Genomic DNA, 15,337 nt, shown 5'->3' on the forward strand with positions numbered 1-15,337 from the left:
AAATGTTCATGATGTGTTAAAAAAAGAAAGCATGTCAGAAATTTATGTACACATAATTATTTAAAAATAGTTATTGTAAAACAAAATATGTTCACAGGCATCATAAATCTAGAGGGAAATATAATCTGTTGTGCTTTCTGAGAGTCTTGTCTAATAAAATAGTGTTTACTTTTCTATATACTATCATATTTCACTGTGAATGTATGTTGTTTTATAATCAGTTAAAAGTTACCCAAAAAAGATGGAATCTACTTACGCTAGCAATGAATATTCTATTTCCCCATGTCTTGCTGGTAATGTCTTATCTACTTTTTTCCCCTTTAGATTTGCTGGTTTAAAAAAAAATGCAAGATGGTAACACATTATTGTTTTAATTTTGAATTACTTAAAATTAATGAGTTCTACGTTTATTTTTAGAATCTGTTCTGGCACTGAATAATTTAAGCAACATTATTAAATAATGCAGCTCGTATTCTAAAATAAAATGAACACTTGCTGAGTTCAATTTACCTTAAGTTTCAGATTATTATGCTCTGTGGGCTTGTTTGGGATGAAGACCTGCACCCACCTGTTTGCTACATTCCCTGGAGTTTTAATCCTTGATCATTTTTAAACCATTTATTATGGAAAAATTCAAACATACACAGAAGTTGATAGACAAGGATAATGAACCTCATGTACTTTCCAACCAACACCAGCAATTATCAACCAACTTCTTCCCAGTCTTATTTCTCTTATATCCTAATCTATTTCTTTCCCTACCTGCCCTAGATGATTTTTGAAGCAAATCATTTAATTTCATCTGTAAATATTTGGTAACTATCTCGAAAAGATAAGCAGTCTTAAAAAAAACAACAACTAGCATTAGCACATCTTGAATAATGAACAATTGTTTCCTAATGTCCATCAAACATTTCCCCAGTTTTAAGACTTCCCAGTCCCACCCCCTTGGCTCTTGTTCTCACTTTCAGTTCCTCTCACTCTCCAGTTTTTAAGAAAGGGAATGCAAAACCCTATTTACTATTCATCTATTCATCTTTTTCAGTTCTGCTGTGATGGATGATGGACAGATGGATGAATATGCCAACCCTAAGGACTGCTTTGAAATGCACCGGGTTCAACTTGAAGTTCACTGACCCTTTAATGAACCCAGGTCCATGTAGCCTGTGATGGGAAGTAAATTTCTCATGCATGTGTTATTTAACAAGGTGTGGCTTCAGAGCAGAAGTCCCCAGATTTGAGAATTTCATAGAACAGGACATTGTTTTCAATTATATTACTGACATTAGATTACCAACATTCCATCTTACTCAGTAAGGACCAAAGTTCTTATTTCATGGTATCCTCATTTAATAAAAAAGCACATGTACAACCCCACCCACAACCCTCAACTTCTGTCCACTAGTAGCATTGTTTTCCAATTTCAAAATATTATGAGAAAATATATACTTTGGATGAATATTACTCAGATATGTAGTAGGTACCCAGATGTTTACTTGGTTCTTATTTTTCTCATTTCATCAGAGATTTTTTTTTTTTTTAAAGTTCGTCATGGAATTGGCCACAGTTTAGAGCATTCTGAATATGCTTCATATAAATCCCACAATGACACTGGGCTAAACTCTATCATATATATGAGCCCATTTATAATAACTCATTTATGCAAATGAGGAATCTAAGATGCTGAAACATGTGAAGACCAGCTCAGGTTGTGCAGCCTGGACAGCTGAGCTGGGGGCCTAGAGCTCTGTGCTTTGTGGGGGTGTCTGACCACCCGGGTGGACATCCTGTCATTCCCTAGAGCCTCTTCCATGTACTCTCCACTTTATGTTCTCTTACCCCAGAAATCCATTGGCAAAGATGATATGAATGATATATTGCTGTGTTTGTTAAATAAATGGAAAGAAAGGAAGAGGGGGGAAAATAAAGGAAGTAAGGAAGGGAGAAATAGAAGGAAATCATGTCCAATCCTATACCTTTAGATCGTCCAGGTTAGGTGGGAGTGGGCCTGGCTTGAAAGAAGAGACACCAGTTTGTCCAGAAAAACTGTTTTTGACGGGCGACAGAGGGGTATTGCTCAGTGGTGCTGAAGAGGAGTTTGGATTTCGGACCATCTGTTCGTTGGGTTCTCTAAAAAAGATACAAAGAGGCACTTAAAATACAATCAAATATATATGGGTAACGTGTATTTCAATCACACAGTAATAGGTCGCACGGATCAGGCATGTAATAAACCAGCCAAAGACAAACAGCAGCACAGGCTAGATGGCAAGTGGGCAAAAGACCCTCAAGCTTGATTTTGGGGAGACAGGAGGGAGGGGTGGAGACTTCAGCATATGGAAGAGTGCATGTCCATCCATGACGTAGTTGATGCACTCTTCTGGGGAGTCCTGAGCACGCAGCATTTCGTAGAATTGCCAGTGTGACCTGAGAGTGACCAGAAACAGGTGAGAGAACACACATTCCAACTTCATAAGTGACCTAGTCATGTGATCACAAAGCCCGTGGGCTCAGGAGTCAATCTTTGAGACTCTCACTGAGCGATTCAGCTCTGTTGCTTCCCAGAGTGAAAGTAGAAGGGCATTGAAATTGTGAGCGATGCCAACTCTACATTCTTAGCTGTTTCACAATTCACTTTGGAAATGCCCATAGCTTCCTTTTTCTCCAATGAACATTGATTTGCTTGTTTTATCCCAGCCATAGGATCCTGAAAGTTGTGCATGGTGTCTAAATACAGTCATATTTCAAATGTATCAGAAAAAATAGATTCTTATTAGAAAAAAACATATATATCTGGATGAATATTTAAACATACCAGACAAGGACATTTGGGCTGGCCCCATGTGCCTCAGACAGAGAGAAGCCATTCCCTACCTCTGTCCCCAGCCTCCATTCCCAGCTTGCCTGACTTACTTGAGTTGTGCTTGGTGCATCCCAGGGTAGTTGAATCGGTGTTGTTGTTGTTGTTGTTGCTGCTGCTGCTGCTGCTGCTGGCTGAGAATCTGGAGCTGCAGGAACAGCTGTTGTTGCTGGAGTAGCCGAGCATAGGCTGAGTCCATGGGCGGTGGGGACTTCTCTGCCTTCTGGTCAGGGGGAATGTACTGGTGATATTTAAGCTTCTTCACCTTGGGCTTGGGGTCCTTGGGCTTTTTGTGGCGATTCTTACTGTCACCCAAGGACTTGGACTGCAAAGGGTATGAGGAAATGGCATGTGCTTTAGGTGACGAAAAAGAACGACTTGGTTGTGAGGGGGTTTTAACCTAATGGATATTATCAAATCCTGGAAAATACAACATAGCACATGCACGATGCACAAAGAATTCCTACAACATCAATGATTTGGAGGAACCAATCTGCTGCAAATACAACCTCCTGAAGTATCACTCCTTAAGACTGGGAACCTTAAACCTTAAAAGTGGCTTCAGGAGTTTTTTCCTCCCTGGAGTAGGGTAGGAGGTCAGGCTGGGTTTCAACGAGTACATTCTTCCTGTCCTAAAATCAACGGATAACCTGACATTCCAATGCTGGGCTTACTTCTAAAGCAGTTCTTTCATCTGTATGCACACAATTGCCTTTCATCAAGCAGGTAATAAATTGACTTATTAATGACATAAACTTAGAGGAAGTTAAGGTGGCTTTTGTAAATCCAGTATGTGGTTCTCTGCTGCTCTGAGCCCAGAGTAAAACAGAACTGCCCGTTTACCCTCCACCCTCACCCTGCTCAAATGGTGATATATGATCAGGAAATGGCACCTCTGAAATAATGACTCTTTATTTATTATGGGAAGGGTGAGCCACCCACTGGAACCCTTCCCAGAAGTGACCCATTGTAGAGCATGACTTGGACACAGTAAAGGAAGATTAGGGTACAGCCTTGGCAGTGAAATTTTTGAACATGGTACCAATACTTAAGTTGACTACATCTCAGTTCCATTACCTGCAAGTTGGGGAAAGTATTCTCCTATCTTCTATCTCAGTGATCAATATAAAGACTATAACCGATAATGTTGAAGTGATAAGAGATGCTCAATGAACAGGGTAATTCTATTCATAGTCGGCTTCTAAAATCAAAAGGCCTCATATATTAGGAAGCAGTAGATTCATATTGTTATCAGTTAAAAATAAATTTTCACTTCCTGACTTTACTATAGGAGGTTGAAATGGAGAACATGGATATATCATGACCAAAGATTTTTAAAGATGTGGAGAAAAACTGGAGGGAAAGTGTGGTACCATCAGTGTCCAGTAGAGGGGGCTCCTGAATAGCTGGCAGGTATATTTGGACTTGGCAGCCTCCCCATTTCAACCACAAAATACACATCTGAATGTGACCTTATCCAAGGGGCCTACAATTTGCTTTTCTCTGACTCAGCTCATCCTACCACCAAAGGCTCTTTTGTTTTCTCAAAGAGTGTTCTTCCCCGAGACCAATGAATAACAAGCGCAAGTATTTTTGTGTGCATGGTGGCTTATTTCTTCATGCTCATTAATCTATTAGTGTTCCAATGAATTAATCAGTCTGCTGTGCTGGAGAGTTTCTACAGGGGTTCCTGCAATCAGTTCTGCCCTGTCTTGCTCCAAATCAGCTGCCGGTCCCATCATCTCCCAGAGCTTGCCTTGGGGAGGATGGGAGTAGCAGCCCTGGGTCTTGAAGCTAAGTTAGGGGGTCAAGGAGGATTTTTTTAGTTTGTTTTTGTTTTTTTGATTTTTTTTCTTCCTCTGCGTTGTCTAAGCACGGGGACTGTGAACATTCCAGAAGATTTTGAAATGATCATTTTTTTTTTCTGAATAGCGTGGGGGCAAAGATGACTGAACTTATGGAAATGCATAGTTTCATTCTCCTTTTTTGAGCTTTGGGGATATTAAAGTTGTATCTGTTTGTTTTTCTCTTTACAGCTACACAGAAGGAGAACACATTAATCTTTCTAAAAATGGATCAGAAGTGGATCCACTTCAGTGCTTAAAGACCCAGGCATAGATGTGTGAACTGGATTAGTGTATACATGAGAGGTAGCGGTGTGGCTTTGGCTAGAAAGTGCATGACGTTCTAAAACCGTACCGATTCAAACACACACACAAACACACACACACACACACACACACACACACACACCTGGGCTTTGCCAAATAACATACCACCCCAGAAGCCCGCAATGTGCTGATCTTGCTCTGCAAGGTGAAGCCCAAACTCAGTAATCTGCCAAGGGAAATTTCACCAAGCTGCCTAAGTCTCTCCTCTCTAACACCTGACAGGCTTCCTTTTCTTGCAATTTTCTGCCATCTGAAACAGCCTTGCCATCTGACACTCTAGCTCATCCTTTCAGGCTGGCTCAAGCCCTGGATCACTTAGGAAGCCTTTCCTAACTTGCAGTGAGGTGCCCTGTCTGCACTCCTCATGTGGCATTTCGAGGTTGCGTGAGGATGGTCACATCGGGGTATTTCCTGCCAAGGGGGTGAGGCAGACTGAAATCCAACCCTCAGTCTCCTTCCTAGACCACTGGCCTTGAGGGAGCCACCCGTGGCTGCTTGGGGAAGGAGAACCTTTTTTATTTTCAATATAAAGGAAACAAACACACCACCATCATAACCACTTTAATACATTCAGAATATTATGCAACCATCACATCTATCTAGTTCCATTACCCATAAAACAATCATCCCTCATTCTTTCTTCCCTTATTCCCCAACAACCATGAATGTGCCTAGATCTTGAGAGATCTGATTATTCTGAGTATTTAATGTAAGTGGAATCATATAAATGGCTTCTTCCTGTACTGGCATAATATTTTTCCAAGGATCATTCATTTTGCAGCAGGTATCATTATATTTTTCCTTTTCAAGGGTGTGTAATAGACAGTCTTATGGATAGACCATATTTTATGTATTCATTCATCAACTGATGGAAATTTGGGTTGGTTCCAACTTGTTACTGTTGTAAATGGTGCCTAATATTAATATTCATGTACAAGTTTTTGTTTGAACACCTGTTTTCCAATCTTAACCTAACAGGGATAAATCTTTAACAACTGGGATGCATAGGCATTGATCAACTGGAAGGGATGGTGACTCATATATAAGTAACTTTCCCTCCTGAACCAGCTGGGTATTAGAATTAATACCATACTTCACTGGAAGATCTGTCTTTCTTTTGGGATCCTATCATAATTTCTTGGTACAGTGAGGTTGATGTCTTTGCTAATTTGAATTATGCAAAATTTAAATATGCTGATGGAGACATTAATACAATGTCTCTTTATCTATAGCATTAGAAATCATGTGAATCATCTCCCTCTCCTTCCTCTGCAAGGCATAGAATTCATCAGTTTTCACATAATGTCAAGGCTGTTGAGCTGAGTGACTTGTAAACTGGGTTTATGCTATTGTGGTTTGGTGGGGGAGCTTTTCTAGGAAATTAAAATGCCTACCATCCTGTGAGAGCATTAATCTGTTACTTTATCATTGACTTGTGCCTCAATTTATAACCTCCCACACTTTTTCTTCTCAATCCCCAAAGAGTCATTTCAGCATTCATTAGGCGGTGGCACTAGGACTGAGAAAACATGCTCCCAAATCAAGTAAAAGTTATTGGGTATAAAATATTATGAAGGGACTAACTGGTTGTAACTCAGTGATAGAGTGCTTGCCTAACGTGCAGAGGCGTGAGCACCATTAAAAAAATAAAAAAGAAAAAAAAAAGAAAACCAATGACTACCAGGCAGCTAAGGAGAGAGCACTCTGTGAACTATTAGCTATAATGCTGAGAAAATAAAATATGAAAAATATATCAAATGACTACAGATATTTGACTACTGTGAACGGGACCCCTTGTCCCTTATGTTTATTTCCTTAGGGAATTGAATGATATAGCTCTTACATTATGCAAAGTCTCGTGCAAAATTCAACTGCCCTAAGCCTGTTTTAGGGAACTTGCAAACCCCATGTGTTTTAATCAGCCAGGTCTATCTCCAGGGTGAGTTCATGAAATCTTTTAAGTCAGACATATATTAGCAGAGCTATGGTCCCCAAGAAATGCCACCGCACTGATTCCCCCGCTGCAGAGAAAGTCCATGCTGTGCTGCACGGATAATAACATCTGGGTTCATGGGCTCTAGTGGCCTGTTTCTCAGCTCCCCATTTGTGACATTTCTAGTGGCCGGGACCACATGGGGCCATCTTATTCTCCTTATGTCATCAGACCTGAATTAGAAAGCTCTTCTCAGGGCTGGCTGTGGGCACCTGGGGCTCAGGCAGAGAAGTAGGGGCTGCCCCGTACCTACCTTTACAGCAGCATGCACAGGGATGGGGGCACTGAGGGGGCCAAGACCCTGCTTCCCAGCATCTGGCTGATTGCTGGACTGTGAGGCGGAATCATTCTTGTCATTTTCTGAGCCAGAAGCAAGATCCTGAAATCAAAATTTTAGCATGATTAGGACATAGGAATAAATGTTGGGTTACGGTCGAGTCCCTGACAGGTCACACTGCTGCTTTCATCCCAGGTTCTCATTCAAGTAAACGTCAGGTTACTCCCTCCGGGAGGATGACACCAATTTTGTTCCCTGATGGAGGGTGCTTTTGAGAGAGAAAAGGGGCATCTTTAATAATGACCACAAAAGGCAGGTATAGGACTGGCCTTTCTATAGGTACAGATATGGGACTGGCCTTTCTGTGACAATGTCTACCTGTCGGACTTAATAATGAGGTTGAAAAAGAAATGAAGAGAGCAGAGTAGGTGTAGGAATTTGGGGGGAAACGTAGAACAACAAAGTGGAGAGAGTGGGTGTTAGCAGTTGGAGGGAAAATGTGTGTGTGTGTGTGTGGGGTGTGTGTAGGGGGGTGTGAGCACATACAGGTTTGTGTTTGTGTAAGCAAGCATGAATGCATGTCTGCACATGTATATGTGCATGTACATACATTTATGAGCATGTGTAGGTGTGTCTGAGTGTGTATGTATGTGTATGGATGAATGTATGCATTTATATTTGTGTGTGTCAGGTATATACGTACATGCATATACATGTACACACATGAATTTTTGTATATATATGTATGTGTGGATATAAGCATAAGTGTGTATATGCACATGCTCATTTATATGTGTCTGTGTGTATGAGTAAGTGTAAGTACATGTCTGGGCATGTTTATGTGTGTATATGTGTGTGCATAAACACAGGTATGTGCATGTATAGATGTATCAGGTATATGTATGTATATATACATGTATGTCTCTGTATATTATATATGTATATGTGTGTATTTGAATGTGTGTCTCTAAGTATATACATGCAGATGTGTGTGTTATCTGTGTGTGTGTGTGTATGATCATGCAAACCTTTACGAGAAGCATATTTCTGTCTGCTGAGGATTCCAAAAAAGGAATAATTATCTTCTCTTTCTCTCCCACATTCCTATGCTGTGACTCTGACACACAGGGGCAGGGGCTGCTGGTAATCTCCCACTGGAGGGTCAGAAATGAGCTTCTCAGTTCTTCTCTGAGCCCTGGTACCTATCCTAGGCCCATGAAATTCTTTTCTCTCAGTGCCTCCGTGTCCTCATCTGTCAAACATGGCTTCTGAGAAAAATGATATAAAATGATTTTTGCATTTTTCTGGGCATTGTCGAGGTCTTGTTCCCCTCTCCTAGCATTAAGCAGAAAAAAAACACGCCTTCTCCTCAAACCATTCTTAAATCAGAGGCTGAGGAATTTACTGTCAGAGTAATACATACAAATGGTCTGATATACCGTTTGATGTTATCAAAGAAGTCTGGCTGCAAAGACCAGCAGGGGAAGAAAAAAATGCTTTGATTATAAACTCTTACACAAGAAATGCACAAATATTTCAGATCTGCTTCTTATGTCTCCTTTTCCCCCTCTCACTCTAAATTTGCTTCTTGGCTGCTTTGCGTTTGCTCTGATGGAATGATAGTCACCAGTGACCAAGGAGGTTTAGGTAAACAGAGCCCTGGATATTGATTATTAATACTGTCACTGATATCTGGTACTTTGCAGTGGGAAAAAATATTTCAAATGCAGGTTGAATAGTTGTAATATAAAATTTCAAAATCTGAAAAAGCCAAGATGATGCTATAAGTGGAAAATTCCATACCATGAAACTTTATAAACAGAATTGTTAGAGTTGGCATGTGGGGCCGGAAGCACTTCTGCACCTTGTGTCCACACTAGTATTTCTCCTTCATGAGGATGTGTGGAATCCCCACAGGTCTCCTTTTAGGAGCTCCATGAATACCTTCCTGCTGGGCTGAGGAAAACTCTCTGCAAGCCTGCATGTGGCTTCTAGAGGTGGATTCTCCAAGGGGTGGTGGCACTTGGCGGTGATTCTGGAGACCACGTGATTTCTCAATCTCAGGGAGACTTAGCTCCTCCTCTGTGAGAATTGGCATAGATGTCACCCAGTGGGAGGGAACTGGGATCTCAAATGAGATAACTTTTGTACAGAGCACAGCGCTGTTTCTGGAGTATGCTTCAGGCTGCTATTTATACTCATCATGAGAAATGGGCTTTCACATTGATAATGAATAAGGAATTATTTTTTTTCTTTACAATTTTATAAATTGTAATCCTCATGATATACATTAGACTTCTGAAGTTGTTCATCTTACATATTTGTGACATGGTACCCTTTGGCGGCTATACCCTCCCGTCTCACTGTTTGAATGATGAACATTTATAATGAGTGTTTTCAAAATACATCCTTTACTCTGAGGATCTGTAGATGTATCCAGAGAGAGATGTGAGGACTGTGCTTGGGTCGGGACTGAAGACTGACTTTGAGGTGGCTGGTGGTTAGATACCTGTTCACATAGAAGCAGCAGGGACCTCCCTGTTTTGTGAACAGTTGGCACTTTCTTCTCACCCTTCTCATTAGCCCTATAATGACTGTAAGAGAAGACTGCAAACTTTGAAATCAGTCTTGTTCTGGCACCAGGAGAGTGTCTGCCAATCACTTAACCTCACTGAAGCCTCAGTTATGATGTCCATAAAAATGGAGATAAAAGGTATCTATCTACTCAACAAAGTAGATGATGCTCAGAAGTCTTCCAGAGGGTATAGCTCTACAGAGTCTCTCCAGTGTTTTTTTTGGGGGGGACCTTTTGTCACGACACACAGATACCTGGGCTGAAGAGAGTGAGAAGACAGCAACGTGTCACATGATCGAGGAAGAGCTCCAGAGTCTCTAAGCAAAATCAGAAGCAAGCACAGTGGATTTTAAGACTATGAAGACATGATGAAATGGAGATCATTTTTATTTTTACCTGAATTGTTCCCAGAGGGCCAGCCAAAGGGGCTTCCGTAGCTTTAGCATCTGGTGGGGATCCTGCTGAGCTCTGGGGGTCTTCGCTTCGAGTCTGATCTGGAGAGAGCCCATCGCCGCTGCTGTCCTCTTCAAAGGCAAAGGCATCTGCTGATTTGGAGAAACTCACCTGATTTCCTGAGGGAGGGAAACCCAAGATCTGAGTCAGAGGCTTAGGAGCATCCGAGGGCTGTTGTGGAAATGCTTCTATGTGTCATCCCTACAAGAAGCACACACACACACACACCTCTCCCTGGATTTATTTAAAGTTCTGGCAAGAGTGAAGATGTATTTTTAGATTATTAGGTTTCCTAAGTGAGGACTTGTGTTCATAAAAGTGATCTGTTTGGCAGGCAAGAACGAGTGATGGATTAAAGGCTTATCATCCGTTGTTAAATTTTATTTCCAATTTTATGCATTTCTTCACATTTCCTATGGGAAATAGAAAAATCTCCGTCCAACCACCGAGATGGCTAACATCTTTTTGGAGCTGAATCAGGGAAGATACAGGGAAGCAAAGGGGAAGAGTGTATGCATCAAGACCAAAAGGGAAGGTGGTAGGAGAATGACCTGTCATAGGTTTCACAGTGACAGCAGGAATTGAGATGACAGCATGCCATGTGCATCATCTTCAAATATAAAAACAGGGCATGCAGCACAAAATGTTTAGCAAACTTTGCTAATAAGGATAAGCTAGGCTCACTACTAAGTTTAAATTCCCAAATGTCAGAATTAGCTAATGTCACTGGAGTGTCCCAAAGAGCCATTCGACCAAAGCAAAATTGTTTATAAGAGCCATAAATATGTCTCAGAAACTTCAGTTCTGATTCTTATTTTTCTTTATTATTCAAATTTTCCTTTTATGCCTCATTTCTTTGTATCTATTTTGGCGATCCCACATGCAGACACTCTTCCTCAGTTCCCCGCATGGTCTTTCTAGGGCAGCAGATAAGTTGTCGTGGGAGGTAGGTTATCAGACCAGATGGGCCCATAATGACATCCTTCTAATGTCCCTTCCATTTGGCATGGCCAACTTTCCTCTGGTTTATTATCCAACTGCACAGTACACAGTGTCCTGAAGCCACATAGCTCTCCTGACCCGATTCCAAGCACTGCTCTTCGAAAGGAATTTAGGTATTATCAGGAAGTTTTCCAGCCTCCTATAATCACACTCACAAGAACTTTTGACTCTTGCTCGGGGGAGATAAGAGAAGGGAGCTCTCACTGCAGTGATTGGAAAGGCAACGAGAAGCTGGAAGTAATGGAACAAATGTGGCTTTGGGCTTGTCATCGCTGCCACTGCTGGCATCTGTCATGGACCCTGGTGTGGAAATCCAGTGTCAAATCAGGAAAGAGGCCAGGCAAGGACAGGGCAAGTGGAAACTCCACTCACTGTCCCCACGGGTAGCATACTAACCTGAGGGGGCTTGCACACCAGTGTTTCTGCTCCATGAGTTGTTTGTAAAAAGTCATCACTGCTGTGCTACCATTATCAAAGTAATAATGTCCATCATAAAACTTAACCCAGACAAAAATGCCTAATGTGTACTATCTGCCTTCTATTCATAATTGGTTCTCTCTTCTCTATTTAACTGGATGCATACGACAAGGTGTATACCCACACATTTTAAAAATATTTCATGCAGGCGGGACTGGGTAAAATATTCAATTTCTGGACTGGGGAGGTAGCCCAGTGGTGGCGTGCTTGCCTGGCATGTATGAGGAGCTGGGGTCAATCCCCAGCACTACAATCAAAAAAAGATGTTCTGAAACTTCCTCCCCCTTCCACACTCTACAGTGTTTCTTGGAGATCTTTCTATGTGAGAACATAGAGATCTTCCTCATACTTTTAAGAAATAGCCACACAGTATTCCATTGTATTGATGGAAACTTTTAAACGTATGCTTGCACTTTATTTAACTAGAAAAGATTGAAATAACAAGAGTCCAGAGAAATAGTAGGAAACTTCTCTTTACCTAAGATCTGAAATCAATGTTCACATTTTTCCTTAATTGGGTCAGGAACCTGTTTATATTCTAGCAGGGAGGTTTCACTGGGTATTCAACAAATGCCACTTTTTCTTTGAGATCAGGGAGATCCTTTCTTCCCCTTTACTCCTCTGGTCCTCTACATCTTCCTCTTAGCAAAATTTAGACTCTGCCAATAGCCTCTGTATGTCCTTTTCATGCAATATGAATGACTCTACATGTTATTTTTCCTTTCTCAAGGAGATGTTTTGCCTGAGATCTCCTAAGGAAGGTCATTCCAGTTCTTCCAGGAGTATCTGTCCACTGTCAGCTCAATCCATACATTTCTTGGCAAATTATGCTTTCATTCGAATTTAAGGCCCAATTTATTTGTGGAAGTAAAGGTTTTGTCCCTGTTAAAAAGGATCACACTTATTATTGAGGACCAAATAGGCAGGGGAGTCAGTGGGGAGGTGTTAAGTGTTTCCCAACCCAGAAATTAGGGACTTTCATGGAGATATACTTATATACCCTGAGCCAACACTATTCACAGTCACAGAATCCTGCACATGACCTTGTTAGCCCCTGAGGAAAGCCAGTCTTCTCTGTACAAGAGGAGCCTCTCTCTGAGATCTGCATTTTCTTATATCTCCCTCCTACTTCCTGTACTCTAAATGGAATGGGGTTTCTCTGTGTGGTTGATGCTTCATGTGACAAAGACTCACACCCAACTCCATGCAGAGTGCATACAAATTAGGGGGAATAAACCAAATTGCAAAGTTGTCCCATATTCTAATAAGTGGGTAGGAGTGTTCAAAGAAAGGGAAAGAGAGAATCGTTCCTCCTCTTCTCTTCTGATGACCTCACTTTCAGGTGGAGAGAAAGCAAGTGGTAAAGATAGCAGGTCTTGCTGGGTGTGGTGGTGTACACCTGTAATTCCAGGGACTTGTGAGGCTGAGGCAGGAAGATGGCAAGTGGAGGCCAGCCTCAGCAACTTTGCAAGACTCTCAGCAACTTAACGGGATCTTGTCTCAAAAAAAAAAAAATTAGAAGGTCTGAGGATGTAGCTCAGTGGTAGAGTGGCCCTGGATTCAACCCCCAGTAACAGGGGAAATAAAAAGAAAAAGGAAAGAAAAGCAGGTGGTCTCAGTAAGGCCCTCCTGATGGTTCAAGAAGTCAGAGCAGGGGCACATTTTCTCATCTCTGTTTTTCAGATAAAGTCATTGCATGGCTCATTCCACTCAGCTATTAAGAGACTGAACTAAGACTGAAGTTCCAGCCTTTGGACTCTCAGAGACACCCTGCAGAGGGGGTGGCAAAATCAATTACCCTCCCTGCCAGCCATCAGGTGGGGCCATCTGTTGTTTAGGGAACACTGTCAACCTACTCTGTTGGTTGAGGGTCAGGGAGGGCAGGAGTCACATAGAGAATGACCAACATCTGCACACATCATGTACTGAGGACACCCCTATAGTTCCACAAAATCTTGTAGTACAGGAATTTTTGAGATTTGAAGGACTGAATGTAACATTTGATGGTGAGGAAGTCAGGAGATTCTGGGAAGGGAGATCAGGATGAATTTTATTTTCACTGTGTCAGGAAAGAGTTGAAAGAATTGTGGAAGCCCTGTGGTTGCCCCCAGTATATCCACATGGTTAAATAAGTTGCTAACAATCATGTGGTCACTGACACCCTTCCACTCTGACATCTGTCTGTTGGTGACCACAGATTGAGGCACTAGAATGATGTGCCAAAGTCTTGCGGTAGAGTAACTGGAATAAAGGAATCTGTGAAGTTGGCTCTCCATATCCACAGATCCTGCATCTGAGGCTTAAAATCAACTGCAGATTGAAAATATTCAGAAAAACTAATTGTATCTGTCCTAAACACATACAGACTTTTCCCCCTCGTCGTTACTCCCTAAGCAAGACAGTACAATAACGTTTTTATACAGCATTCACATGGAAGTAGGTATGATAAGTAATTTAGAGATGGTTTAAGGTATAAGGGAGGATGCCAGATGCCCCAGTTTGCCTTTTTATCTAAGGGACCCTGGGAGGTCCTGGAACTAATTCTGTGTTGATACTGAGGGATGATTGCCATCAGTTCTATTTTCCCCAGGACTAAGGGTGGGGGGAGGCTTCCTCAATTATTTCATTCATTTCCACACCTCACACTTTAAGAAGAGTAGAGATAAGCTGAAACACAATCAGATAAGCTAAGGTGAAGGGAAGAGAAGGAAAGCCATGAGAAACAGGGCTATCTGTGTATCGCCATGGGAAATAATCGGAGGATCTGTCAAGGACTAGATTTCCAGGGATGTGTTAGTGGTGGTTAGACAGAGTTAGATAGCGATGGGGACTGTCCACGGAGTCTCCTGGAGGAGGTGGGATGGAATGGAACCTGCAATGACAGTCAGATGTGGCAGGACAACAGAAAAGGAGAAGTGGGGTAGGGGGGGGCATTTGATGATGATGGGGAGAAAGGAAAAGAAACTGTTAGAGTGTCCAGCAGGAGAGCTGGAGTGGAGAGGGTAAGGAAGGATATTTTTTCCCAGCCAGGGGAGAGAATTATTTTACTTCATTAAGCATTTAAAAAGGCTTCCTTGTTTAAGTCAAGGTGACCAGGAAGACATCAATCAAATGTAAGGTCGTTGTTTAAAGCCAAATGGGTGAGTTGTGCAAGCCCCAAACATGATGCTTATGTTATCTAAAAAGCATGATGTGCCAGGTCAGAGTACACCAACAGACACATTGAGGACCACTTACGGCTGTCCTACCATGAGGGCCCCTGCCAATCGCCACTCCTCCAGGACGACAAGTGATCTGGATTGCCACTGCCAGGGCAGAAGACAGGAAAAGGGCAGGGAGCCCATAAAGCTACTCAGCTCAGTTCCTGTTGATAACAAGAATGGCAGAGGCAGAGAAACCACTGAGAGCAAACAGCAGTGGCTTCCTTTCATTCGATGTATGTGATTTTCAGTGTGGTCTATAACATCTTGATTCTGGAATCAGAGGCACATGTCCCCCCACCCCTGAGTTCTACCACATTTAGTGGGAG

General features: G+C 41.9%; 1 protein-coding gene across 1 annotated transcript in view; it reads right to left on the minus strand.

Annotated features, from left to right (window-relative positions):
* Nucleotides 1–15,337, minus strand: part of Myocd (myocardin) — a 94,777-nt gene that overhangs the window by 13,840 nt on the left and 65,600 nt on the right. Inside the window, exons 6-9 of the mRNA XM_027954060.2 lie at nucleotides 10,273–10,448; nucleotides 7,278–7,403; nucleotides 2,914–3,185; nucleotides 1,977–2,130 (exon numbers count right to left, since the gene is read on the minus strand). Coding sequence (XP_027809861.1) covers nucleotides 1,977–2,130; nucleotides 2,914–3,185; nucleotides 7,278–7,403; nucleotides 10,273–10,448 — 728 coding nt within the window. The remainder of the gene's footprint in view (nucleotides 1–1,976; nucleotides 2,131–2,913; nucleotides 3,186–7,277; nucleotides 7,404–10,272; nucleotides 10,449–15,337) is intronic.

Source organism: Marmota flaviventris, chromosome 17 (genome assembly GCF_047511675.1).
Source record: "Marmota flaviventris isolate mMarFla1 chromosome 17, mMarFla1.hap1, whole genome shotgun sequence".
Classification (NCBI taxonomy): domain Eukaryota; kingdom Metazoa; phylum Chordata; class Mammalia; order Rodentia; family Sciuridae; genus Marmota; species Marmota flaviventris.